The sequence below is a fragment of the Halictus rubicundus genome, chromosome 6 (assembly GCF_050948215.1).
Source record: "Halictus rubicundus isolate RS-2024b chromosome 6, iyHalRubi1_principal, whole genome shotgun sequence".
NCBI lineage: Eukaryota > Metazoa > Arthropoda > Insecta > Hymenoptera > Halictidae > Halictus > Halictus rubicundus.
The window spans coordinates 19,916,311-19,939,438 of NC_135154.1; the positions used below are offsets into that span (position 1 = coordinate 19,916,311).

Consider the following 23,128-nt stretch of genomic DNA (forward strand, 5'->3'; position numbering starts at 1 on the left):
CTACGTTGCCACTCATAGTGAAAACTTATTTGTCATCCTTGAAAAGTGTATATATGAGAAAAGTCCATGTATATGTACTTTTGTTATTCCGCACATTTTCGCGGAAATAATCGTTAATGTTTTTAAAAGTGATTCCTCCGTTAATGTTGACTTTAATAAAAATTATTGAACAGAATAATAATTATAGACGATAATGAATTACATAGTATAAACAGATTATTATTCCATATATATATATATAGTCCCTTTATAGTCCCTTAAACCGCATGAACCATGCTCCGTCCTTGTTCGTTTTGTAAATTCAAAGTCCAAGGAAAACACAGTAGTTTGGATGTTCCAATTTATAATTTATTTATTATTAATATTCAGCACAAGAAAAGTAGTGTAATTCCTCACTTCAAACACAAGTTAGAGCGATAACCCAAGTAGATATCTATCCTATCATGATCGCTGATGCGGATGTAATGCAAATATAGATTTTCGAGGATTATTAACACTAGGTTTACGGAGCATTAAAAGTAACTTAGTTTTACGTTACTTCATAAACGTAACAAAACTATATCTACTCAGATATCCAGCAATTTTTACTGTAATATACGCGCAAAGAAATAAAATTGTTAAATAACTCCTCACGGATGCAGCTTTACAATCTCTAATTGTATAAATTCAAAAATTTAGAACCCGTCAAAATGACGCGTCCCGTAAATCTAGTGTTAAGGGTCCTATTAGGTGTCAAAAAATATTGAAACCTCGTCAAACGCTTTGCTGCACCGAATTTCAGAAGAAAGAGTGCTACAAATACATGAACAACCACCGTTTAACAATGACCCGTCCTCTGTGGTACACAGTGATGTCAAAGACACAGTAACAAGAAATTAAAGAAGAACATTTGTAAAATATCACAGTGTACAAAATCAATAATTCCTTTCGATACATTTGCTTAGCAGTTTAGAATGAAGATACGTACGTGTTTGTACATACATTATGTATATTTATGTCTCTACGAGAGACACCTTGTTTAAAGTGCTACGAGTATCGCTAACAATAGAACAATTACTTATGTACAGAAGGTATAAAGTAATTACAGAAGTTATTTACACGAGACTCCGTCCACGAACGGAGATGATCAGCTGATTCAATTCGTCTTTATTAAATGTTGTGTGTTCGTGTAGTAAAAGTATCGCGGCATGCCTAACGTCTGTTCGCTCGTGGAGTGTACTTGAAAAGTTGTATCGGTCCAACCATCGTGCAACCATCAGTGCAACCATTCCTTTTTTTACAGTAAATAAGAACTGTAATTTCAGTGTAATCGTTCCACAGATTTCCGGTTACGTCCGGTTACATTTGTTAAACATTGATCGCTTTGATATTACACTCTCAGATAGGACACTCTAGACAGAAAAATGTGTAACGCTCACAGTTCATTTGATTTATACGTATCAGCATATCGTGGTTGTAAACGGTCTGAGATACATACGCTGATGCAGCAATGATACTACTTTAAAAGATAGATAAACTAAGATCTCTTGTAAAAGTTATTTCGAAGAAACGTGAAAAATATATTTATCAAGTAATCTTAAACGCTGACTAAAGATATTGAGAAACAATATTTTTGGTGGACGTTCTAATCTTGTCGTAAATGTATTTTACAGTCGTCGAAAAATTTCGCGAATGTTAATAACCCAACGGGTATACTAATCTCCGTTGAGTATACATTTCCGATTAACGATCCTTGCTTCATCAATTGGGTAATGAACAAAGAAAACATATCTCGCGGAAACATTATTAAAAATGAACTCACAGATCTAATTCGGCTGTGATTCTGACGTTTCAAAAATAAAAAAAAAATCTCAACGCTCCGCAACATGCGACTACGAATTGAACAAGAATTTTCCTCGCAAATCTATTAAACATCTAAAAAAAGAAAGATTCGTTACTGCATACGTAGATAGTTTCATCTGTGTAAGGTGTTAATCTCTTCTTCAATTCCGTGTTCTGTTCAGTTTGTCGATAAAACTGATAAATACAACGATCCAGGATAATTAACTGGCAATGTTAAGGCCATTCAAATTAGCCAACAAACCTTTTACGTCGTATTGGATTTGATCGGCCGTGTTCGATAACGATAAACTCGAATAGACCTTGCTCAATGCTTCGACCGCTTCTTGAGAGTTTTTCTGCTTTTGTAGATACGTTAATAACAAATTAACTATTTCGTGAATCTCCTGCTTAACCTTTAGCATATCATCTACATTGGAACCCTTGAACCTCTCCTGGCATAATCGCAAGTGCTGTTGCGCTAATTGCAACGGATTGAAACCATCCTTGTCCCGAGACACGATCTCTGCTCCTGCTTTCAAGAGAAGCGTTATTATAGATATACGACAACAGAGGGATGCCAAGTGCAACGGAGTGTTGCCCACGCAATCGCGTTGATTAGGATTCGCGCCGTGTAGCAGTAACAGCTGCACCATGTCCGTGTAACCCCTGTTAAATCAACGAAACATTATTATGTGCGTTCTATCGACGCTTTACTTACGAACGAATAAACAGACGATAGTTAAAATATTCGACTCACTGACTAGAAGCAATGTGCAAAGCAGTCTGTCCTTTTTCATCGTGAAAATCAGGGGACATTCCATTGGTCAACAGTCTTTTCATCAACTCCGTGTTGTTTGTAGCCGTCGCGAATCGCATTTTCGTGAGCAAGATTTTTTTGTGTATAGCTGGATCTCTATTGAATGCATACGACCAAGCAACATCGATTCGTCGATTTCGGGATGAACGAAACGACTTCATCTTTCCGTAACAATTAGGTTCTTCAGAAGAGAAACAGAGTACATGTATGAATTAGCTGTTACAAAGATTAATGGATTAACAGTCTCACTGTTAAGGCTTTTGGATGTAGCTGTATCCTGTAGCCGAAGGAATTATTTTCAGCATTGCAGCTAGCTTCAACGGCGGGTCGAAGACGCAGAAAATAATACCTCCAGGACACGGATTACACCTGAAAGCCTTAGCAGTGAAAACTGTATGATACCAGCCTGTGAAAGCCTCGAATCTCTGAATGAGACAATCGTTAACTTGCAAAAAATACATACTGTATTTTACTACATCTGTACACCTCAATCGATCCACAGAGTGCGTGCATGGAAGCCTCAGCTCCTCCAAACCCTGTAACAATTTCTGTTGAATAATGTTTTAAAGAAAATGTCTCGGAAATCATTCGATACGCAGCGAAAATTGATGTTACCCGTTGATAAAGTCTAAAATTATCCTCCAGACGAAAGTTGCGAGTGCTGTTTCTGCTCGATGTGTATCTTCTATATTCCTGTATTCGATACACACACGATACAATTTGATGAGTATGTACTTACGAGCCTCACACAAACTTACGGAGCCAAATATAAGATTTAGATACAACTACAATGTAAACATAGAATGAAACTACAATGAAAACATTCGATATACCCAAAGAAACGTAAAGGTAAGTACGGGTCCTTGTGAGAGTACAGTGAATTCCCGTTATAAGTCAGCGCAGGCCTCGCATTTAAAAGTCATTGGAACTACCCACACCATCGCGGAGTTTTTGCCCCGTGAGGGGCCGAAGCTCGAGAGCCGCCGCGCCACCGTCGAGGAGTGTAAGGCCTAGTTCAGACACGTATGGAAAAAGCGCGGTTTCTGTTGAGTCTGAACCTAACAGGTCCAACATAACACTGGCAGGTATATCGGTGTGAGACCAGAAGACCACGACTAATCCGATAACTGAACTTCTTTATTTTTCATTTTTTTTTTGTGGGACTTTCGCCAACATATTTGTTGCATTTTTCTGATTAAAATGACACCAAACGCGATATAATTCGGAAAATGTTTACACTAATTTTGTTAATATAATTATAATGGAAAGTAACCTTCATCGTTCATTACACAAGTGAATATCATCAGAACGATATCATATTTGGTTTTATTTTCATCAGAAAAATGCCACGTATATGTTGGCGAAAATCTCATAAAAGAAGTAGTAAAAATTAAAGAAGGTTTGTAATTGGATTAGTAGTGGTCTTCTGGTCTCACACCTACGTATATATCCGACCATGTTATGTTACACTCCTCGGCGGTGACGGTTCTCGAGCTTCGCTGTCCGTTTCTACCTGCAACATTCTATGTATCAGAGAAACACATTTTCTCAACCTTCTTGTCACTATCCGTAAGTATGTCATAGGTTTATGACATAGAGACGGATAGTGACATTTGTGTTTCCAGCGTACACTGTGTATTTCAAATGCAACGTTTGGCGAGAACAACAGATTTAGTCTAAATGTCTCTCGCCAGAACCGCACGACTGACATATAGCGGGAATTCGCTGTAAAACTATTGCGCGTTGCTCCCTAAAAGATTTCTTGCAATTCGACTGTCCGAGAGTGTCGTTCAACTGTTCAACAGAGTTCAACTATCGGAGAGTAAAGATTCTCGAATTTGCTCGGTGGACAGAAAATGTGAGATTACTCTCAAGACAACCTCTCGAACGGACACGTACCTTAACGAACAGGTAAAAGAGCGTTGTTGCATCATTCCGACGATTCGGATTTTTCGTAAAAATATTTATATGTTTCAGGAAAATATACATATATTAAAGGAAGAAAATACGCACACTCGGGTTGAGTATACTCGGCGACACACTGCTAATCGGCATCAAAATCTCACTGCTGCCAGTGTCCGTATCTTTTTGAATCGCTGGCACAGACGAGATCGGCGATTGTAAACTGAGAGGCTTCGTATGAACCAAAAATGTGTTCGTGCCGTTCTCGCAATTCAACGCTGCCGTCAGTGTTGTTGTTATTGTTGTTGTTGTCGTCGTCGCCATTCCCGCGGTGCTGAATTCCTGCTGCGTGATGAAACTGTCGTTCGAATCGTTACCCATGTCTACCCCGGAGTCCATCGATGTCATTTTTCAATGAAAACGTTCGGCTACGTTTTCGAAAGTGTATTACACCACTTCAATCTGACACGGGCCACTATTGCGAGCTGCGGTTGCTATAAGTGGATCCAGTCTGAATAAGACAGTCTGCAATCTTTCAATCCTCTGCGCAAAACATCAGCAACACAACCACTGACAAGCAGCCTTCTGTGAACGTTTCTTCGTACTAGTCTGTACTAGTCCGAATTCTCCGATAAATGTCGCTCTTTTTTACCATGCGACACAATAATTTCTAGATGATATGTAGGGGCTACATGCGTTTCCGTAGTTTGCCGTGGCGCCAGCGTCGCCGGCACTAGCCGCGTGCGAGCGGCAAGAGTGAGTCGCCTCTCTAGACTCTGCGTGTCCGAAGAGTCGCGGCGGATTTTGCCGCGAAAACAAACACTCCTGTCATCAGCCCTTGTTCTAATGACACGTGAAATAAAGTTTCTGTACGTATACGCGCAGCGGTGATTTTCCACCCAAAACACGTTTCTGGTTTCCCGGCGGTTGTAGGCCGCAGTCCAGTTATTATTCACTAGACCGTAATCCTACACATCGCGGAATTCGTCTAGGGAATTTGTTTCCCGCAGAAATGCGAGTGGTGGTACTGCATAAAAATGGCATAGATACAATTCCACCCGGATGCAGACGTCTAATTAAATTATGTCTGATCATTGACACTTTCACTTTGTTTATAACCTTGTCTGTCGTTAAGACAGTAGGAATGATCCGTTATATTTAATAGACAATCTCGAGATCTTTTTCACACAAAAATTCAAAGTGGTATTACGTTCCCGAACAACATGTCTCTGACCATTGAAAAACAAATCGAACTATTATTATCCGGGAATTCCTTAGAGATTGATGACACGCACGAAGCTAGCCATGCCGCACAAACCGATGCATTAGGTAAAAATATGTTTTACATGAATTTTGAGGCTGATCGCTTTAAGATATAGTTTGTTACAGTCACATTTCACGAATCCGAAAGCTTCGATATAACGACAGTTTAATCTTTGTTAACAAACGTTGTAAATATGTTACGCAATAACTTGTAAATTATGTCGTATTATTCACGAATTTACGGTGTATAAATATATCTTTATAGCGTATTTTAGTTTCTGAGAAAGCGGTGCATGTTTCAGAAACGAGAACGTGCAATAATTACGTCCCGATTTGTCAGAAAACTGTGGCATATATTGTTGCCGCTGTTGTTATAAACGAACATGGGGATGTGTTAATGATGCAGGAAGCAAAACCCAGTTGCTTAAAAAAGTGGTATTTACCAGCTGGTCGAGTCCAACCCAACGAGAATTTAGTGGATGCCGTCAAGAGGGAAGTTCTGGAAGAAACAGGTTTAGACTTGGCACCAGAGACGCTGATACTAATAGAGTGTGCGAGCGGCTCATGGTTCCGATTCGTTTTCACTGGCAAAATAACTGGTGGCAAACTAAAAACCTTAGAGGAAGCGAATGAGGAATCGTTGCAAGCCAGCTGGATTCAGAATATCAATGATCTGACTCTCAGAGCGAATGATATTATTCCTCTGATAGAAAAAGCTAAATCTTATATCACGAACAAAGATACTTTGCATTACCCGAGTTTAATTCCAGCCAACAAATCGTTGAACAAATTATTGTTGAGACTTGTAATCACTTCAAAGAAGAGAGCAACGTAAGTTGCATGTACAATAGAAACTCTGTTTCTCTGAGAATTTATATTATGATTATTTTTCATATTTATTTTTGTATAGACAGGGTGAATATCGACTGTTTTTGAATGTAAGAAAATATGTTAAAGAAGTACATCATTTGGGCAAATATTATGATCAATTTTCTCTAGACGAAGGTCTTTGGACTGGTCTTGAAAATAGTGTTTTTCTTTAACACTTTTTTTACTTTTAATGATAAGGGCAATATTTAAATTATTTTGTTCATCCTGTACATATTATTGCCTATGCTTGACATCTCTTTAGTATTTGCGCTTTCAGTATAAGGTCACTGTGGTGGTAGCTTTCATAACAGAACAACAACAATCTGACTATGACTATGATTGTGGATGAAGGCTTAAATTGGAGTATACTAGGTACACGTACACGCACATGCACTTGTACATATACAGTTCTAACAATAATTTCATTTTCTGATACTAACCATTCTAAATCTTTTCTGATTTATTTATTCTTTAACTCCATTGTCTCATATAGTTAATATTTAAATGTAACTTTAAATAACATATTGAATAACATCTTCTTTAAAATTTCTATCTCTAATGGATTCCAAAGTCACTAAATTTTTTAACGAATTTCTCGATAACAAGTACTATAACATTCGACCATTTGCCATAATAATGTTACTTTATACATCGCAAATCTAAAGGTATACTTTATCAACAGGAACAAATTACACGTTCTTACATCGAACGCGGTACAGGCTTATTTGCCAATTTGTGAGATTAATCCAAATTGCAGTCTTCTCTCAACTTTGCACAGTTTTATGGAGGTAAGTTGCTAATAAAATTAAACTACGTGAATAGAAATAGGATAAAGATTTCATAAAAATAATTGTTGCAGGAACTGTTTGGCAGTGGAGTTGCACAGCACAGGCCACACGGTGTATTGACTGTAGAATTTAGCGGAGAGCAAGAAGGAGATGGACTTTGTTTAACATTACTGGTATCGTTCAAACTGCCCGTGGAGGATATACCTACCATGGGAAAGTATATTTGGCACGAATTGCCTGAAAATCTAGCTACAAACATATCTCATCGTTTGCCACGAAACAAGACCGTGCCTTTAAATGTTATACGATAAATTAGCGTATGTATATTTAATTATACATCGCACAATTTTGAGATTTTGTAAGTAAGGTACTCGGTACTAACTTGTGGCTTTTACATATAAAATTGACCGATCTTTAACACGATTAACAAACCATAAGTTTAAACACGATATATTTAGACTGCCTTTTAAAATCGAATTGTGAGAGCGATTGATAGTTAAATTCTGTGAAATTACGATTATACCTTAAAGCAATTAATGTATTAACTAGTAACAGCATTTAACAATGACTAACTGAGCAAACAAGATATTTATAATCATCAATTTACGTTTATCCTAGTCTATACCAATGATTTTTATAACAAACGTGAGTATATATCGCATATAGTGATCGGAAGTATATAATATAAGCAAATTAATATTAATTCGAGCCGTTTATATAGATTTTTATATTAGCGAAGAAGCTGCAAGAACTTCGAGTTGTTACCAAAAATTTCTATATTTCTGCTTCGTTCGTAAAAGTTACATTATAGTGGTTTCTCGTGGAGCATAAAACTTTCAGAAACTGTTTTTAGCAAAGTTCGACGAATTACACCACGTGTCGAATAGAAATTTATTTTTATACATAATGAAATATAAACAGAGATTATTGTTATTATTTACATTCCAAATAGATAATATATAAAACAAGTACATGCAATGTACCTTGAACTTCATTGAGCACAAGTATTTATATACACATATACACGAATAATTCATAACACAAATACATTACAATATATATATATTTATGTTGCATCATCGATATATGTACATTATTAAAATAACATACAAAATAATCAAAATGTCTCTATTCGAAAACAAAAAAGTGCAATTAGAACAAGAAATATTATTTGTAACTTGATGCATATGAAAAAATTGTTATGTATTTTATGGTAGAATAAATATGTTAACGAATCGCTGACATATAAAAATTTATTTAAAATATATATGTATATTCGATTGTTTAGATACGCAATTATTTACTAATAAATAATTCATAATAAAATTAAAAATTATAGCTAAACATTTCAGCAAATTAATAAAATAGAATCGAATAGAAAACCATGTTCGGTATTTAGCTGTATAGTCTCGTGGTGTAATAATAAATTCATCATTGTTCGACATGTTATTTGAAATTGCACATCTACTGTATTTTACATATCGGTATCGGTGAATGAAATTATACATAATTCCAAAAATATACGTTTATACATTTGTAGCCGTTCTCACAACTTAATCGTTCATTCATTCCGTGTATTAAATACACGCTTAAGTTGATGTTAATAATTCAACACCGTTCGTTAATCCGTCGTCATTACTTTCGTGTTTTATAGGAACAACGTTGCTTGCGTTAGTTATCACTTTTCTATCGTTAGACGAATTCAATGGTGGATTATTCGCAAACGTGTTCAAAGATGCGGTATCGCTGAAGTTTACTGCAACAGGCAATCCCGGATCTTCGTTAGTCTCGCACTGATTAACACTAGCGTTAATACCTATGGTATGTTTCTTCATGTGAGTCGTTAAATTTCCACTGTGATAAAAATCCTTTCCGCAAACTTTACATTGAAACGGTTTAATCCCGGAATGTATCCTCTCGTGTATGGACAAGTTTCCACTGTGCCTGAACTCTTTACTACATATACTACATTTGTACGGCTTGACTCCCGAATGAGTCCTTAAATGCGTCGACAAATTCCCACTGTGACTAAACATTTTCCCACATATTTGGCAACCGTACGGTCGTTCACCGGAATGCGTTCTCATATGAATCGCTAAGTTTCCGCTGTGAGTAAAACACTTCTCGCATTGACTGCATTTGTACGGTCGTTCTCCGTTGTGAGTCCTCATGTGTATGAACAAGTTGCTTTTGTGCCCGAATTCTTTGAAACATATCTCGCACTGGCATTTAAATTTCTTCCCTATGTTCAACTCGGACGACGTTTTCGGCGGTCTTCCGGGACGGTTCGATTTAATCGAAGACATCGGTTCTGAATCGGTTATTATTTGATTTACCAGCTTCGCCGTTTCATGGGGAATTGCTGATTGTTCGGGTTTTCGAGTAGCGTTTACGTGATACCGTTGACTCGTTTCATTCGGATTCGTATTGTCTTCGTGAGTAGTTTGGAATATCATACCGTTCTGTGTGTAATCTTTCATGTATCCTGTAGGATCGTTTTCCTGAAACGTTTACACGTTATAATTAGTAAACGTTTTAATTAGTATGGAAGTTCATGAATTATGTGAGCAAGCTTTCAGCTAGAGCTGTTGCTACCCGAATATTATTATTAGACTGCGGATCTTTCTGCAAGGTAAAACTTGTTTATATTAATTGTAGGAAATTACCATTTTTCCCTTAATAATTTCAACAAGATGATGAAAATAACACATGGGCATTCTTAAGTTCTTTTAACTCTTTTACCGTTTCAAATTGCATCTGCGCATTTTTATAATAAATGCGTAAAATCTGCAGTCTAATCGTTACGAATACAAACACTCGAGCATCCGAGTAAATATAAATATATTTTACTCTAAAATCTTTAGCAAGTGCAGAGAAGGTATTTTCTGCTTTTTAACTGAAAGATTCACAAATATATTACTTTCTGAATTCCTCAATCCTAATTCATTCCTAAAATTGACTTCTGTATTTTGTATTTAAATAATGAACAAAAGGAAACACAAGTTCGGATACTCAGTTTTCTAGGTCATAATTTGAGTACTTGGATATCTGAATAGAAAGAGCAGAGTATTTGGATTTAAATTGAACTAGCATTCAAACACTGGGATGCATTTGGATAAATTGAATATTTAAATATCAAGGTATATTTAGATATTTGGATCACACTTCAATGGATATCCGAGTATTCTAGTTTGGAGATTTGTACATCCAAACAATAGTAAAAGTCATAGTTTTAATAATCAGTATTTTTTGATAATAAGAAATTATAATACCCACTTCCACCTGAAATAAACTTTGTTGACCATGGATCTCAGCCTTCGGTTGTATCTCGTTGGACAGCTGTGCATGACTCCAAAATTGTGGTAATTGATTGTATTTGTATTCAACGCTAGCACCATTGAACAGTGGATAAGAGGAGTTATCCAATGATGCATTAATTCTCTCATTAATATTGACATCTTCTATGCTTATACATTCGTGTTTTATTTGTACAGGATTGAACATCTAGAAATATACAAAGTTATTTTATAGAATTATATGTTGTACAAATAAATTGTAATTAATTAATTTATAGAAGCAAAATTACGAGAAACTCGTTCGAAGTTTGTAAAAGTGTACCTACATTTTTATTTGGATACTTTGAAAGTACCAATAGGTCTGCTATTATTTGTAATTCTTTCGAATTCAATCAATTTTTAAGAGAAACAACATAAATCGCACACTATTACTTCACTGTGGCTGTTCATTATGTGCATATTTACACGAATGATTATTTACAAACATCTCTTAAATATATTATTGTTTAATACATCAGTCATTAGATAATAAGGGGTTGCTTTGATTGTAAATATCAGACCATCAAGTCTCTGTTGGCATACAGAATATGCCAACAATGCCATCTATAAAGATAGTTTATTTATGTTCCGAAGTTTTAATATAATAACATATTTAAGTACAAACAGAAACTTGCGAAAGAATTTTATAAAACATCGGAATTAATTCATAAAATTACGTTCCCAGACAAATGGATTCAATAAATTATTGGACAAAAATAAAAATCATGGAAGTTTTGCTCTGTATCTTCAATAGAAAATTTATAATTTAAAAAATTTGATTATTTCAATCTCAATGCATTATAATTTATTATAAAAATTGTGCTACGAGATCGAAGTACATATGTACATACATAGAATACTTCACGAAAATATTGTTAGTCGGACACGTGTCAATACATATATGTGTATATGTAGAGTGCAACAAAAGATATTAATTTTCTTTAGACCGATATATACACTTCGGATTTCAGTGATTTGCATAACAATCAGCCATTCTGTCACACATTAAACAATCATTTCATTTGTTCTTGTCATCAGATTTTTTATATTTTTTGTCAAAGCTTTCAGCCTTTCCTATTGGTTGCAATCTTTGCCAATCAGAAACCAGAAGGCGGCTGATGCTTCTTTAGTAGATAGATACGTATGTAGATAACTATTGTTTTGGTGATCTATTCTATGATTCGATTGGATTCGATGTTGTAAATGAAGATTTTGGTTATCCGAACCATTAGTTGTAAATAAAATGACAACAATAACGAAAATGATGGCATTGTTGCGCATTGGTCAATACAACAATACAAGTCAGTAAATAAATTTTTCTTGTACAAGCATCATTTTCCGATCAACGTTTTATTAATATAGTTATAACCCATTTATTTTTCAAATAGTTACATTTCTCGATTTTACAGATTTGGCGTGCATTCTTAATGATTTTCACACATCTTCGGCAAAATGTTTGCATCAGGACTGGAGGAAGAAGTACGCGATTCTATAAAATCATTAACCAAATTTTGGTTATAACTAAAAAGCTGATTATAATACTAATTGCAGGAAAGGTTTACCCGAAAATCCAAACGTCTGTGGTCCTCTGATTACTCTGCCAGATTTTTCTTACAAAGACAATAGACCTACTCCTTATGGAGCCAATCAATTGAAGCGCATAAGGAAACATCAAGAATACATGGTACATACATACATTTCAATTAAATTTTATGTTTGAATCAAGGATACCAGCAACATGATCAAAATATTATATTTACAGAAAAGGGTTGAAAAGTGTGTTGCTGAAATTGATTATGCAGTTGCGAAACATGCAAAATTGTTACAGGAGAAGGAAGAACAGAAACGGCAGATACTGGCTAACAAGTTAAAACCAAAAGGGCAGTTGTTAATAACAGACAATTAATATATCTATGTCCAATTGTATATATACATATATAAGTAAATAAATTTGCTACATAATGATAGTTTATAATATATATTTCTATGTCAGTTCATTTGTTGCTGGAATATACAAACGCAACAGCATTGAATAAAAAGATGTTTAACCTATGTACACTTATTTTTTTATTTAAGCTGATAGTCCATTGGAAATTTTATGAGTCTTGGGAAATTTTCTATCTGTTCTGGTGGTATATGGTCCAATCTTACTGGAACAGGTCTCAGTTGTTCGATTTGATTGCTGACATTTTCCAGCATGTCTTCAGGTACATTCGAATCTGGGAAAATATGTAACTTTTGCATAATGTGTCTTCTTTGTAGATTTCCCTTCATGGCACTGTAAACTGCTTTCTTTATGATCTATAGATCGAAGAAGAACATTATTACTTTGTCTTAAATATATTAATCGATGTATAGAAGAATTGAATTGTTAATTACCATTGTTGGATCTTTGGTATGCAATTCCCATGCAAGTGTCCAGGTTGCACCTCCATGGTATCCTGTATGGTGAAAGTATACACGCTTCTGCCATTCATCTCCGCGCAGAGCAATCTGTTTACTGTTGATTACTATTACATGGTCACCACAGTTATCTATATAAAAATGTATAAATAACAGTGTAATACTAGACATCGATTTATATTTTTAAAAGAAGTATCATTAAATTTAAGTTGTAATGTAGGTAACAATACTCACTCATAGGATGATATATAGGTTTGTACAGCCCTTTGAGATACTTTACAATTAGATTGGCGCTTTGAAATGGATCTTGCCAAGCTGCATCGTACATGTGCCAAATGCGCGTAAAAGTACCCCATTGCTAAAATTTAAATTTTCAATAACATTAGTTGAGCTTAGTCGGTTTACGTAAAATATCCAATAACATGAATAATAATATACAATAAATAATAGTTCAAAGACTCTAACCTGGCCTTTACGAAGTAGAGACATAACGAAGTATATTAAACAATTAACAATTACAATAGATATATCAATGTAAATATTTAAATTGCATTGGCCATTCTGATGATCAGGTTAAGTTCTGAAGTTGTATATAAAAGTTTACAACAACAACAACCCACGTTACTCTTTAAATTGGCAATACTGAAGATGTTCCATACCTCTGAACGTGGTTGCGTTATTTTATTGAAAATATTTTATTTCAACACGCTATGTCAGGGGAAATTGATGGTTTCCATGTTTCAGAGTTTAATAGGTAAGAGATAATTTTTGAAAATATTTAATGAAATGGTCATAATTAATAATTATAATTTTTCCCGATATTTACTATTAGAACAAGGTTACGTCCGTTCTTAGTGCGACGGACCTGCCCTCTATAACGAAGGCTGATCGAAGCCAAGGTTTGCCCCCAATATCACATGGAAATTTAGCTCAATTTAGTTGGAGACTTTGCATTCAGTTTGCAATCCATCTGTTTCCGCATTTGACTAGGAATTTCCCGACAAATTTTGGTGACCAAATCACACCAAATGGGGACCAAATTCTGCTTCAAGCAGGGTTTGGTACCAAATGCATAAGCCTTTTGCTCGCAATGTATGGAGCACACATTCCACTAAATTTGCTTGAAACGGCACTTGGCTAACTATACATATATACATATATATTTATTTATTTATTTAAAAGTGTCAATTGCTTGTATAATTTTTGTAAAGCATTTATAAAATTATGCATGAATTTCGAACTTTGAAAAGTTTCTAAAAGTCAATCAATTCATCGACTTACACGTTATGTACGTATATATATGCATATACATGTATGTATGCATACGTGTAAGTATGCAGGTTAGGTATATGTATATGTACACATATACGAATTTGATATTCAATAGTAATTTATGTTTCGTACGTATACATTATCGTATTAAAATAATTAGTTGTATTTTAATATCGATAAGATGTATTAATAATATGTCGGCAAATTGCGATATTTCTTTAATAATTTTCGTAGAGAATTATTATATAAACGTTCGAGTCTGCGTCTACCACAAACATAAAAGGTTATCGCAATAAATTACATGTCTTTGATAGGAGATACGCAATTATTGTAAGGAAAAATTTGTACGCTGCAACTTTTAAGTCATTTTGGATTTATATATCTGTAGTCATCTGTGTTATATTATTTACATACGTATATATAATTTGATTCTTGAACGTGTCTAATAAAGAAGGCGAAGAAGGATAATTTATGTATTATCATGTAAGTATACTTACCTTTTCGTTCTAGTACCTAAAAATATAGCGAGGAAGATGGATGTTAAGATTTTGGATGGCGGATTTGGCGCACAATTATCTACTCATGTCGGTACAAAAATTGACGGTGATCCCTTATGGACAGCACGTTTTTTAGCAACAAATCCTGATGCAGTTTATGCAACGCATTTAGATTTTCTAAGAGCAGGAGCGGATATCATAGAAACCAATACGTATCAAGCCTCGATTCCTGGTTTAATGAAACATTTATCTATAACCAAAGAAGAAAGTAAAAACTTATTGCGCGAAGCTGTTAATCTTGCCAGAAGAGCAGTCGACGATTACATTGAAGAAACGTCAGGAAAGAAAGAAACTGAAAATAAAAATCCACAAATTGCTGGCTCTTGCGGACCTTACGGTGCCAGTTTACACGATGGTTCTGAATACAATGGAGCCTACGGTAAAACCACATCGTGCCAAACTATGAAACAATGGCACAAGTCACGTATCGATGTTTTAATAGATGCTGGCATCGACTTGTTAGCATTAGAAACTATACCTTGTTATCAGGAAGCAGAAGCATTGGTAGAACTTTTAAAAGAATATCCGAATATCAAAGCATGGCTTTCATTTTCTTGCGAAAGAAACAGTCGAAGTATAGTGGATGGAAGCGACTTTAAAGAAGTAGCTACACGCTGTTATAAAATGGCTCTACCAGGGCAGGTAATCGCCATTGGCGTCAATTGTCTTGCTCCAACAGATGTAACTGCCTTATTGAAAGACATTAACAGAAACGAAGAAAACGAGTTTATCCCGCTAATAGCATACCCCAATAGCGGCGAGATATATTCTCCAGCCGAGGGATGGATGCTGAACGAACGCTGTACTTCCGTAGAAAGTTTTATTCCGGAATGGTTGGAAATAGGTGTACGATATATTGGAGGCTGTTGCAGAATGTATACGGAAAATATAAAGACTATCAGGAAAGAAGTAAACAGTTTCAAGAAGAAAAATACATCGAAATAATTTCACGGATTTTCCTCGGAAACTCAACCGTTTACGCGCAATTTATAATATATAAATAAGTGGACTTATTGGATCAACTGGACTTGTTTTGTATTTGTCGAATAATTATAATTTAATGTAATCAATTCATTATTCTGGGACAATAAACAATGGTTGAGTAGTATATATATTTATATAGGATGCGATAAAAAAGCGATGCACATACGCGTATATATCAATCAAGTTAAAAAACAGCATACCGAAACATATCAGCTAACGGATATTCAAAAATAAATATTTACTGTAGTTATCGGATCGGAGATAGATACTATTCGAGGCGTTTGAAAATAGTGCAATACATACGCGTGTATCGGTGTTCTAGATAGAAACGAAATTAATTATAACATACGAAAGGGACGTGTAAAAGAATGTGAAAGGAGTGCGTCGTTGATATACGAGATCCACCCGACATTCCCGACATAGGTATAAAAAGAAAAGCATAATCTTGAAACTTGTGTTTTTCTCTCTTTTTTGAGGCCTTGGTCAATATAATACTTATCTGAAATTCTTCGTGGACTTTGGATTGACAGCATTACCCTGCAGCCACTCGAAGAAAGTATTGCCTCAGATTTTCAGAAGCGTTTAAGCAATCAACGCGTGCATGTGCATCTGCAAAAGTTGATTTGTCGCGGTTCAACCATTTCTATTCAAATTATACCACATAAAGGTCGAATAATTTCAAAGAAGATTATCATGTCAACGACGATAAAAGTGTTGGACGGTGGTTTTTCTACACAGTTAGCGACTCACGTTGGTGACATAATAGACGGCGATCCTCTGTGGACAGCAGGATTTCTCGTAACAAATCCAAATGCCATTATTTCTACACATTTGGACTTTTTGAAAGCTGGTGCCGAGATCATTCTTACGAATACTTACCAAGCATCCATCGACGGTTTTTCTAAATATATAGGTCTAACGGAGGAGGAGAGCCTCAACTTATTTTGCAAAGCTGTCGATTACGCGAGAGAAGCTGTCAACTTGTACAAGCTGGAAACAAGAGGCGAAGAAAATGTTACAAACGAGAATCCAGTGATTGCCGGATCTATTGGACCGTATGGCGCCTGCTTGCACGATGCCTCCGAGTATACTGGTAAATACTGTTCGTCCGTGTCCGAGAAGATTCTTATGGACTGGCACAGGCCTCGTATCGATAAATTGATTGCCAGTGGCATCGACATACTGGCAATAGAAACAATACCTTGTAAACGAGAAGCGGATGCTCTGGTTACTCTCCTAAAAGAATATCCGAACACCAAAGCATGGTTGTCCTTTTCTTGTCGCGACGATGGACAGAGCATAGCCGACGGATCTAGTTTCCACGATGTTGTCACCGGATGTTATAAAAAAGCTTCGCCTGGACAGATTTTGGCAATTGGCGTGAACTGCATCGCACCGCAAAGTGTGACACCTTTGTTGAAAGCAATCAACGGAAATCAACGTAAAGAAGAATTCATGCCTCTCGTAGTATATCCTAACAGCGGTGATAAATATACGGTGGAATCCGGATGGATAAAAAAGCAAGGGGGATACACTTTACATCAATTTGTACACGAATGGTTGAATTTGGGTGTGAAATATGTAGGTGGATGTTGTAGGACAAATGCCGAAGATATAAAACAAGTACGGGCCGCGGTGAAAGCCTGGCAGAACAACTGAAAAACAAAGTTTGGATTTGTCGTCTAACATGCGTACACAGTTTTAATACACACGCACACGCACGCGCACGCGCACACGCTCACACAAACAAAAAAAAAGAGAATCCATTATCAAGATATATTATTTGCATTTCTATGTAACACTGTTTTAAATATATATAGAAAAAATAAACTTGGTTTCAATCGAAGCACAAAGAATCGAAGATAAGTTACGTTAGATCGATTTATTTCTTTCTTTGATCAGTAAAAAAAATGTTATATTTAAATATTTACGTTTAAGAAGATAACTTTCGTACCAAGCAGTATTAGTTAACTCTGACTTATATTTTAACTGTCCTCCGACCGAACTATGTACACTAACTCATTACCGATGTCATGTACATTTCCTTCAACGTTAAGTTGTATGGTTTTGTTTTCTATATCTACATTGAATACAGAGTTTCGGGGAATTTCAATTTTACCTTTCAATACATCGTCAGCGATTGGTTTGGCTCTAGGTCCTAAACAAGGATCGCTGTATCGGTATAGAGAAACGGACAACGGGTCTGTAACAAAAATCATGTCGGTTAATCATGATGGACTATGGTCAATTACACAGATGCGCACATGTATGCGCACTAAACAATACATACTCTTTATAAGTTTGCTTTGCTTCGTTATTCGCGAGATGACATTCGTACCATTGTCTTTATTCATGATCTTTATATTCATCCTAAATAAACCATTGAATTTCTGTGGATTAACAACACACACCGAAACACCAGAATTCGAAAAGCTTATGTACGGCGAGCCTGGACAGCATTCTTCTCTCGTTTTCTCCGGAGCTTCATCGGTATACTTTATCGCGATATTTTCCAACTACATTGAAATCATTCAAATTAGAAGTAAAGGGCCGAATTAATCGCATATGTGAAACGCAACTGACATATACTGAATTTCTATATACACATAGTAGACAACATATATGCTTACGCCCAAAGTATTTTCAAGATATTTCTTATTGTCTTGCAGAACATTGAATTCATCGAAATCTAAAGTTAAATTAAGCGCGTTCAATCCAATCAGCTCCATTTTCCCTCTCATAAATTGTACAAACGGCATCACTCGTTTCATATATTTCTTCAGATCGTGCAGCTTTCCCAACTCAGTCGCAATAATTTTATTTTCTGGCAGTTTATTGCCATTAGCCTGTAAGATGATTCAACGTTTTTTTTTTCTTTTTTCTTTTTCAATCGACTTGTGTATTCAAACAGAATACGTAAGTCAATTTGTCCTAATAGCTACTTACAAGATGCAAGTTTTTCATTGTGGTTAAAACAGCACTTTGCCAAGCAGGATAGGTTTTTGCTACCCAAATTGTACCTTCCGTAGGTTTTTCTACAACGCTTGCTTCCTCTTTTCCTTTCGATCCTTTTTTCGGTGTCATATAACCCTTTAAGAGGATTCTGAACGAGTGAGCGGCATCCATTAAATACTGGGATGATTTTATAAGAATTTCATCAATTTCCTCTACCAGGGGCCATTTAGCATTCAATATGCTATCTTCCTGTGAGAAGTGTTCAAAAGTTTCGTATCATTGTAATTATTGCAATTATTTTGGTATGGCAAAGAAGTGTATGCATGTTATATTGATTCTACGTATATATATATATATATATTACACACTCATCGAATACTCACATTACCAATTAGTTTCCACACATATTCCGATACATGCGGACAAATAGGAGACAAAAGGATAATTTGAATCTTGATAAGTCTCATAATCAATGTCCAATTTGCATTGTCCAGCGTGGTCAATTGCAAGTACTTGTCCCTTGCTGCTTGCAATTCGAAAAAGCCTGTTTTCAATGCTTCTTTGTAGTACATTTTCGAATAATTATCTCCAGTTTCGCGTATCTTTAGATTGATCTCGCTGGTCGAATTACAAATTTAGTTACTTATTTTATAGACGGAGCCATTGAAATATTTCAATAAATTGGAATACCTATCAAAGACTTTGTCGTTGAACGTATGTGGTTTCCCTTGTCTAAAAGTACTTTTAGAGGCCAACACTTCTTTTACCCATTCAATGAAATTGTATAGTCGAAGAATTCCAGCGTCTGCCATGCTTTCCACAAAGTTGGCGTCTTCCACGGAATCGCCAGAATCGGCTAAACAAAGCCGTGTACCGTCGGCCGAAAACTTTTCTATCGCTTCGACGAGCGTTAGGAAATTGCCTTCCGACTTTGACATCTAACAAGATAATTACGAGTACCTATATCTTACTGCGAGTACATTGTGCAGGTAACGGTATATATCTACATACATATCGCGTGATTATAAACGACTGTACGTACGTACGTACGTACCTTGGACGAGTTTAATAGAATGTGTCCGTTCGCTCGTATTCCTTTTGGCCATAATTCTGGCTGTTTAGGCCATATTGCAGTGTGATTGTAAATAAAAAAGGTCAGATGGTTTTGGATTAAATCTTTCCCAGAAACTCTTAAGTCTACCGGATACCAGTATTGGAATTCACGTCGCATATGCTCCAATGCCTGTTTCTTTATGCTTGTTGTCGATGGTAGCTTAGCATCTTTGAAGAAGATGTAGTCCCACACTTCCGGCGTCATGTCCTTAGCCCTAGGTAGAAGTATCGGTTACCAAAGTTTAGTACACGGTCGCACGAACGCATAAATGTTTGTGTTTAAACTTTACTCGATGTTATATATATTCGCTTTGTCGCCTTTGAACGTTCCTCCTTGCAATACATGTGCAACAGTGTAGTAAGCCATGTAAATCGTCGAATCCGAAAGGGATTCGATCAACCAGCTTTCGTCCCATGGCAATTTCGTACCTGCAATTTACGATTATTAAAAATCGATTTCTTTTCGACAGAATACTTTGGATTCTATTATTTATATCTTTCTCTGCAATTGCTACAAAAGAAAATCACCGAGTCCATAAGTCCTCGAACACGCGTACTCGTGCAGCCAGTCGAGACAGGCCATAAAATTCTTTCTGACTTCGTCGTGGAAAGTATTAAGATTTCTTAAAGCTTCCATAGCTTCGTCCTTCCAACTTGTCTCACCATAATCCAGATACCATTGATCACACAAAGCTACCACGCACTCGTCGTTCGATCGAGATGTAACCGTTTTCTCCGGCTCGTAATATATAACTGCTTTCCCTTCGTTTATTAGATCCTTTTGTATTTGTTTTTTCGCATCCTGGACCTTGCTTCCCTTGTATTTACCAACTAGTAGAACCCCGTCGTAGAAGCCTTTAAGATACGCCATCTCTTTTGCTTCCAACAATTTCGTTTTGTCATTTTGAGACTGAATTTTCAGTCTGTCGTACAAGGTAACCGCGGTTAAGTTACCAAATTCTGGTACCTCGATGACAGGTACAGGGTCATAAGGCAGCACCATTTCATCGGCTATACCATACTTTTTTCTAAAAGCTTCCTTCTTCTTCAGATCTACCAAAGCCGCGTAATCATCGGGAGAATCGCTGGGCACCGAAGTAACAACCCCGGTCCCTTTGTCATCCCTTATAGTCAACATTGGTAAAGTATAAATGACTTTGTGGGTTGTAAGAGGTGCTTCTACAGCTAATGCCAATATATCATTCCCGGAAAGTTTCAGTTCAACAGATATCTTTCCCTCTTGTTTGAAAAAATTTTGGTAGGCCATGTTTCTTGCTGCTCTCTCGGTGGATACATAGACATCTCCGTTCGACAGGGAGTAAGCAATATACGTTATATCCGGATGAATCCAGCAATTTGTTTGACCATACATTGTTTCCGGTCTCAGAGTTGCAGCTACCAAGTAGACCGACTTCCCGGAAAGACTCCTTAGATTTATCGGGTAAGGTTCTCTCAGTTTCATTTTAATCAGCGTGTATTCTTGAGGCCCTACTCCCTCTCCCGACGATCGGTCGTGATCCATACAAGGCTGACCATCCTTTGGCGAGTAGATTGTGTATCTTTTACCAAACTTTATCTTATTTCTGGCCTTCAAATGTTGAAATTGCCAGCGAACAAATGAATCGAAAAACGGATTTGCATCTGTCGTGATAAATGTTCTACGCCAATCCACCTGAAAGAAATAGTTATATCGTTCATTTTTTGGCTGACCGTATTTGAAAAGTATCTTAGAAAACAGAAGAGATTTTCTCGATCGAGTTACGTGTAATCCGATAGACTTTAAATCTTGCACAGCAAGAGGTGGGAAATAGTCTAACCAATAAGCAGAATCAGCAAAATTCTTTATGTCTTTGTCTTCTAAACCGAGCGTTTGCATGATTTGCCATTGGTACTTGGCGCTAGCTGTTTTCGCAACTGCTTTACTCTGAAATTATTCATGAATTTCTAAATATCAAACATTCCGTACGCAACACTATATTCTCGCATTACCTTTGTTCCCTTACTCTTATCCTTTATTACTACGTCGTCTACGACGTGTTGCTCTATCACAGTTTCCTCTTTAGGAAATTTTGGTGGATATCCGTACAGCTCCATTTCCCTCTTTAATTTATCCGCGCAAGCTTTGATGGGCATACCGGTGCAATGAAATCCAAATGGAAAAAGTACTTTCTTTCCCAAGAGCCGATTATACCGTGCAGCAAACTAGATAGAAAAACATGTACGCACATTAAAATCATCTAATCTGATGCAAACAGATCGTAAAGTTGTTTAAGTATTTTCATTGCATACTCACTTCACATTTTGACAATGAAAATATATGGCCAAGATGAAGTCTCCCATTCATATAAGGAAAAGGAAAAGTTGCAAGGAACTTTTCGTCCGGAGATTTTCTGGCTTCCAAGGGCGCATCTTGTTCATATACCTTTTCTGCCTCCCACTTGGCTTGTACATCTTGTTCAATCTTCTGAAGATATTCTACCTTAAACGTTCCTTTCCTTTCTGTTGTCTGTTAATGAACAAAAAACACAAAATATAAATTTTCAACATTCCAAAGGCATTCTCTTTGTGTCTGATAATTGTCAATGTGTCAAATCACTTGAAACATATTGAATTTTATCGTATGCGACTCTCAGACTCGCCGGTATGAAGGTTAGTTACGCTAATTCACTCGATACGGGTAAAATGTTTGTTAAAGTAACCAACAATGAATTATTTCGTTATTCTTTCGAGTAAAGAAGACAAATGAATAATTACCATTTTGTTGTCAACAAGAAAATTACAAATTAACGGATACCGTAAGCACGATCGAATATATATTTTATTTAGTAACTCTGTACACGTGACGGCGTGACGTGAAACTCGCAGTCAGGTGCCTAACAAGAACGGTAAGGAACTATGTATGTATGTACATATAACTGTGTTCTTCGCATAGCATAGTTACTTTACTTATGGCACTCATGATTGCTTATGACGATGGCAGTGTGTTCGTATAGAGCAGTATAGAGGGCTGATGCAAGATGCAATTGAAGATAAGCGTTCGATGATGCA

At 36.2% G+C, this 23,128-nt stretch overlaps 8 protein-coding genes across 11 annotated transcripts in view; 4 read left to right on the plus strand and 4 right to left on the minus strand.

Annotated features, from left to right (window-relative positions):
* The window catches only part of Mrpl52 (mitochondrial ribosomal protein L52), a 53,010-nt gene extending 40,162 nt beyond the window's left edge, over positions 1-12,848 (plus strand). Inside the window, exons 2-5 of the mRNA XM_076789229.1 lie at positions 11,990-12,097; positions 12,206-12,275; positions 12,348-12,480; positions 12,559-12,848. Of these exons, the coding sequence (XP_076645344.1) occupies positions 12,040-12,097; positions 12,206-12,275; positions 12,348-12,480; positions 12,559-12,702 (405 nt within the window). The 5' untranslated portion in view covers positions 11,990-12,039 and the 3' untranslated portion in view covers positions 12,703-12,848. The remainder of the gene's footprint in view (positions 1-11,989; positions 12,098-12,205; positions 12,276-12,347; positions 12,481-12,558) is intronic.
* LOC143354829 (uncharacterized) lies at positions 327-5,160 on the minus strand. The gene is made up of 5 exons (XM_076789191.1): positions 4,652-5,160; positions 3,254-3,331; positions 3,102-3,174; positions 2,579-2,819; positions 327-2,487 (listed from the first exon to the last, which is right to left on the minus strand). The coding sequence occupies exons 1-5, from the start codon at positions 4,946-4,948 to the stop codon at positions 2,043-2,045; spliced, it is 1,134 nt and encodes a 377-aa protein (XP_076645306.1). The 5' UTR covers positions 4,949-5,160; the 3' UTR covers positions 327-2,042.
* LOC143354844 (8-oxo-dGDP phosphatase NUDT18) lies at positions 5,551-8,696 on the plus strand. Its single transcript, XM_076789218.1, has 4 exons — positions 5,551-5,869; positions 6,106-6,634; positions 7,356-7,461; positions 7,533-8,696. The coding sequence occupies exons 1-4, from the start codon at positions 5,764-5,766 to the stop codon at positions 7,770-7,772; spliced, it is 981 nt and encodes a 326-aa protein (XP_076645333.1). The 5' UTR covers positions 5,551-5,763; the 3' UTR covers positions 7,773-8,696.
* Positions 8,341-11,990, minus strand: LOC143354841 (uncharacterized). Of its 2 annotated transcripts, none has more exons than XM_076789213.1 (3): positions 11,084-11,990; positions 10,738-10,965; positions 8,341-9,962 (listed from the first exon to the last, which is right to left on the minus strand). In XM_076789213.1, exons 2-3 carry the CDS (start codon positions 10,963-10,965, stop codon positions 9,051-9,053), a joined length of 1,140 nt encoding a protein of 379 aa, XP_076645328.1. In that variant the 5' UTR covers positions 11,084-11,990; the 3' UTR covers positions 8,341-9,050. The 2 variants fall into 2 exon arrangements, with proteins under 2 accessions (XP_076645328.1, XP_076645329.1); XM_076789214.1 differs by having other exon boundaries at positions 10,744-10,965; positions 11,084-11,636.
* A 9-nt stretch (positions 12,849-12,857) lies between the features above and the next one.
* On the minus strand, positions 12,858-13,826 carry Mrpl13 (mitochondrial ribosomal protein L13). Its single transcript, XM_076789228.1, has 4 exons — positions 13,665-13,826; positions 13,434-13,557; positions 13,176-13,330; positions 12,858-13,097 (listed from the first exon to the last, which is right to left on the minus strand). The coding sequence occupies exons 1-4, from the start codon at positions 13,686-13,688 to the stop codon at positions 12,864-12,866; spliced, it is 537 nt and encodes a 178-aa protein (XP_076645343.1). The 5' UTR covers positions 13,689-13,826; the 3' UTR covers positions 12,858-12,863.
* On the plus strand, positions 13,764-16,801 carry LOC143354839 (betaine-homocysteine S-methyltransferase). Of its 3 annotated transcripts, none has more exons than XM_076789206.1 (2): positions 13,764-13,953; positions 14,982-16,801. In XM_076789206.1, the coding sequence occupies exons 1-2, from the start codon at positions 13,764-13,766 to the stop codon at positions 15,971-15,973; spliced, it is 1,182 nt and encodes a 393-aa protein (XP_076645321.1). In that variant the 3' UTR covers positions 15,974-16,801. The 3 variants fall into 3 exon arrangements, with proteins under 3 accessions (XP_076645321.1, XP_076645324.1, XP_076645322.1); XM_076789209.1 differs by lacking the exon at positions 13,764-13,953 and adding an exon at positions 14,511-14,754; XM_076789207.1 differs by lacking the exon at positions 13,764-13,953 and adding an exon at positions 14,544-14,599.
* Positions 16,704-17,716, plus strand: LOC143354845 (betaine-homocysteine S-methyltransferase). Its single transcript, XM_076789219.1, has one exon. It carries the CDS (start codon positions 16,706-16,708, stop codon positions 17,669-17,671), a length of 966 nt encoding a protein of 321 aa, XP_076645334.1. The 5' UTR covers positions 16,704-16,705; the 3' UTR covers positions 17,672-17,716.
* Positions 17,717-17,881: 165 nt separating this feature from the next.
* On the minus strand, positions 17,882-22,959 carry Leurs (Leucyl-tRNA synthetase). Its single transcript, XM_076789194.1, has 13 exons — positions 22,835-22,959; positions 22,374-22,586; positions 22,070-22,282; positions 21,843-22,004; positions 20,609-21,752; positions 20,371-20,509; positions 20,022-20,295; positions 19,658-19,905; positions 19,351-19,585; positions 18,959-19,216; positions 18,643-18,858; positions 18,303-18,528; positions 17,882-18,215 (listed from the first exon to the last, which is right to left on the minus strand). The coding sequence occupies exons 1-13, from the start codon at positions 22,835-22,837 to the stop codon at positions 17,998-18,000; spliced, it is 3,549 nt and encodes a 1,182-aa protein (XP_076645309.1). The 5' UTR covers positions 22,838-22,959; the 3' UTR covers positions 17,882-17,997.
* Between the last annotated feature and the right edge of the window lie 169 nt (positions 22,960-23,128).

What these genes read in the sequence shown, in the direction of transcription:
- LOC143354829 (XM_076789191.1), bottom strand. Translation starts at nt 4,948, where the DNA reads ATGACATCGATGGACTCCGGGGTAGACATGGGTAACGATTCGAACGAC. An exon ending in CGAGTATACTCAACCCGAGT is followed by an intron (nt 3,332 to 4,651) that starts GTGCGTATTTTC and finishes TATCGAATACAG; the next exon opens with GAATATAGAAGATACACATC. An exon ending in TACAGATGTAGTAAAATACA is followed by an intron (nt 2,820 to 3,101) that starts GTATGTATTTTT and finishes TCTCTTCTGAAG; the next exon opens with AACCTAATTGTTACGGAAAG.
- LOC143354844 (XM_076789218.1), top strand. Translation starts at nt 5,764, where the DNA reads ATGTCTCTGACCATTGAAAAACAAATCGAACTATTATTATCCGGGAAT. An exon ending in ACTTCAAAGAAGAGAGCAAC is followed by an intron (nt 6,635 to 7,355) that starts GTAAGTTGCATG and finishes CTTTATCAACAG; the next exon opens with GAACAAATTACACGTTCTTA. An exon ending in CTTTGCACAGTTTTATGGAG is followed by an intron (nt 7,462 to 7,532) that starts GTAAGTTGCTAA and finishes TAATTGTTGCAG; the next exon opens with GAACTGTTTGGCAGTGGAGT.
- LOC143354841 (XM_076789213.1), bottom strand. Translation starts at nt 10,965, where the DNA reads ATGTTCAATCCTGTACAAATAAAACACGAATGTATAAGCATAGAAGAT. An exon ending in AAAGTTTATTTCAGGTGGAA is followed by an intron (nt 9,963 to 10,737) that starts GTGGGTATTATA and finishes TAAACGTTTCAG; the next exon opens with GAAAACGATCCTACAGGATA.
- Mrpl13 (XM_076789228.1), bottom strand. Translation starts at nt 13,688, where the DNA reads ATGTCTCTACTTCGTAAAGGCCAG. An exon ending in CTCTACTTCGTAAAGGCCAG is followed by an intron (nt 13,558 to 13,664) that starts GTTAGAGTCTTT and finishes TTTAAATTTTAG; the next exon opens with CAATGGGGTACTTTTACGCG. An exon ending in ATACCAAAGATCCAACAATG is followed by an intron (nt 13,098 to 13,175) that starts GTAATTAACAAT and finishes TTCGATCTATAG; the next exon opens with ATCATAAAGAAAGCAGTTTA.
- LOC143354839 (XM_076789206.1), top strand. Translation starts at nt 13,764, where the DNA reads ATGATCAGGTTAAGTTCTGAAGTTGTATATAAAAGTTTACAACAACAA. An exon ending in CATGTTTCAGAGTTTAATAG is followed by an intron (nt 13,954 to 14,981) that starts GTAAGAGATAAT and finishes TTTTCGTTCTAG; the next exon opens with TACCTAAAAATATAGCGAGG.
- LOC143354845 (XM_076789219.1), top strand. Translation starts at nt 16,706, where the DNA reads ATGTCAACGACGATAAAAGTGTTGGACGGTGGTTTTTCTACACAGTTA.
- Leurs (XM_076789194.1), bottom strand. An exon ending in TTTCATTGTCAAAATGTGAA is followed by an intron (nt 22,283 to 22,373) that starts GTGAGTATGCAA and finishes TTTTCTATCTAG; the next exon opens with TTTGCTGCACGGTATAATCG. An exon ending in AACGACAAAGTCTTTGATAG is followed by an intron (nt 19,586 to 19,657) that starts GTATTCCAATTT and finishes TAATTCGACCAG; the next exon opens with CGAGATCAATCTAAAGATAC.